The 2,311-nt window shown below is 37.0% G+C and overlaps 1 protein-coding gene across 6 annotated transcripts in view; it reads right to left on the bottom strand.

Annotated features, from left to right (window-relative positions):
- Positions 1–1,268: 1,268 nt before the first annotated feature.
- Positions 1,269–2,311, bottom strand: part of LOC107661739 (putative bifunctional UDP-N-acetylglucosamine transferase and deubiquitinase ALG13) — a 20,845-nt gene continuing 19,802 nt past the window's right edge. For all 6 annotated transcript variants that reach the window (XM_016451503.1, XM_016451504.1, XM_016451506.1 and 3 more), the window contains one exon: positions 1,269–1,946. In XM_016451503.1, coding sequence (XP_016306989.1) covers positions 1,672–1,946 — 275 coding nt within the window. In that variant the 3' untranslated portion in view covers positions 1,269–1,671. The remainder of the gene's footprint in view (positions 1,947–2,311) is intronic.

The raw sequence follows: 2,311 nt of genomic DNA on the forward strand, positions 1-2,311 counted from the left end.
CCATTTGTGCATTAGTAACCTCTCATTTGTGTTGCTTCATTATGGTTTTAATTTAAGCTGCAAGCCATCTACGGTTCTAAATGTCTTTTTTGTAAAATTTATTTTCTAACAAATTATTTTTCTATTCTTTTTTGACATAAGGGGTACGTTTTTGTTACACTTCATGTATAATTTATACCTTGATTTCAAATAGAAGCTTCAGTGGTTTTCTATTTCATTTTTTGTTTTGTGGTCACATGAACTAAATAAATCATATCTGGGTTAACGTCGCTAATGATTGAAACTGCACTTTTCGCTGCTCTTAAAAGTCAACATGATATAGACCCTGCCTACATTTTTCTGGTGTTACTGTGCATGTTATTGGAAAAAAAAATAATAATGTAATCTTTCTTTGAAATGTAATACCTTGCTCTGCCTCTTAAAGACTTTACTTTTCAGACGATGTCACAAAGGCCACACAAGCTTTTGGTTAACATTAAGGCATTTGTTTAGGCAACTATTGTAGAAAAAAAATTGCTACAATGAGAATTGGGACACAGTGAGATGCACTCAAAGAAGCTAACAGTGAAAAGTTTAAATAAAGTAAAACTGAGGATGAAGCCAGTTAAACATGTCCATTTGTGTGTTTTTCATTAGTCATTAGCTAAAAAGCTAACAGCTTAGCTCAGCTCTAACTGGTTAAAAAAAAAGCATCAAGCAAAGAGAAGGGGTGAACCAATCCGGCCGGTCTTTGAAATAAAATGCCCAATTATCACAATTCCCAATAGATAAGTATTCCACGTGTTAATATCCTGTTTTATGTGGAAATGGATAACATTTTCAAGTAAAATAGGCAGCTTCAAAGATCAGATTGTGAAAATGTGAGTCATTCACCAAGTTGCCAAGCAACTGCATGATTATCCAGAAAATTAATTGTAACCAGTCTGTCTTACTATTAATTACAAATAGTCAAATAATTAAGATTTTTTTGAAAAGTCTCCTACATTCACCAAGGCTGCATTTATTTTTAGCAAAAACTGTAATATTTCACAATATTACTTCACAATTTAAAATAACTTCTCTATTTTGATATTGTAAAATGAAATTTAATCGTCGTCAAAGCTGAATTTTCAGCATCATTACTCATCTTCTCACAGCAGCTTCTTATAATATAATTTGCTACATTTCAGGATGCTTTAAATAGAAAGTTAATTTCTCTCATATAAATAAGTTTCAGTTCGTAACCTTAAAATGGATTCGGAAGCAACTTGATTTTTTTATTTATTTTTTTTATTTGTGCAGCTATAATAAGTGATTCTTTTGACATAGAAAAACAACAGACAATGGTTTCCTAAGGCTCGAACTCCTGGTGTGTTGCTAAACGACTACATTCTGGAAGCGTGCAAACATTTGTAAAAGCAAATGAGAAGGGAACTCTAATTACATTTAGAATCATGTCACCTTTTAAAATCCTCAAATAATTAGGGAAAAAATCCAATATATGCTTATTAAATTAGAGCGATGTTGATTGGGGAGCAAATGTGCAGGGTGGTAAAAGCACACCTACTCTGTCCTACCTTTCAGTTTAAGTGCCAAGTAACACTGCAGGATCTCTGAATAACCATTCGTCTGTGAAAACAATACAGAACTAACAACTGAACAAACAGGAACATTTCTGCTGGTAAATGAGACTTAGACAAACTGTGAGTGTGGCAGATGGGTGGGGGTGGTGATGTAGTTGACGGGGGGGTGAGAGGACGAGGGGCAGTATGTGGCGTGGTGGATGCGGGGGTGTGGGCCGGCACCGGGAGTCCAGGGCGCGAGGTAGTGGTATGTTGTGGAGAGCACAGGCATGTAGGGATCATAGGAGGGGTGAAGGGGCTGCTGACCGCACTGCTCCTGCACCAGGGGGTAGAACACCGTGCCGGGGACCACCGTGGGAGGGCTTTCCATGGCCAGAGGGGTGCCTGAGGAGAGGAGGGCATGGGTGAGAGTGTACTAGGGCTGCCCTGACTAAAGATTTTTCTAGTCAGCTAGCAGTCGTTCATTTAAGCCATTAGTTGACTACTTGCACATTTATATATGGTACATTACTTAAATATATATCATAATGAGCTTTTAAAATGTAGTAGGCCTTTCACGATTCCTTGATTAAATTTAAAGGGGTCATATGATGCGATTTCAATTTTTCCTTTCTCTTTGGAAGTGTTACAAGCTCTTGGTGCATAAAGAAGATCTGTAAAGTTGCAAAGACTAAAGTCTCAAATCCAAAGAGATATTCTTTATAAAAGTTAAGAGTCAGCCACGCCTACCTAAAACGGCTCGTTCTAAC

Source organism: Sinocyclocheilus anshuiensis, unplaced genomic scaffold, assembly GCF_001515605.1.
Source record: "Sinocyclocheilus anshuiensis isolate Anshui unplaced genomic scaffold, SAMN03320099.WGS_v1.1 scaffold207, whole genome shotgun sequence".
NCBI lineage: Eukaryota > Metazoa > Chordata > Actinopteri > Cypriniformes > Cyprinidae > Sinocyclocheilus > Sinocyclocheilus anshuiensis.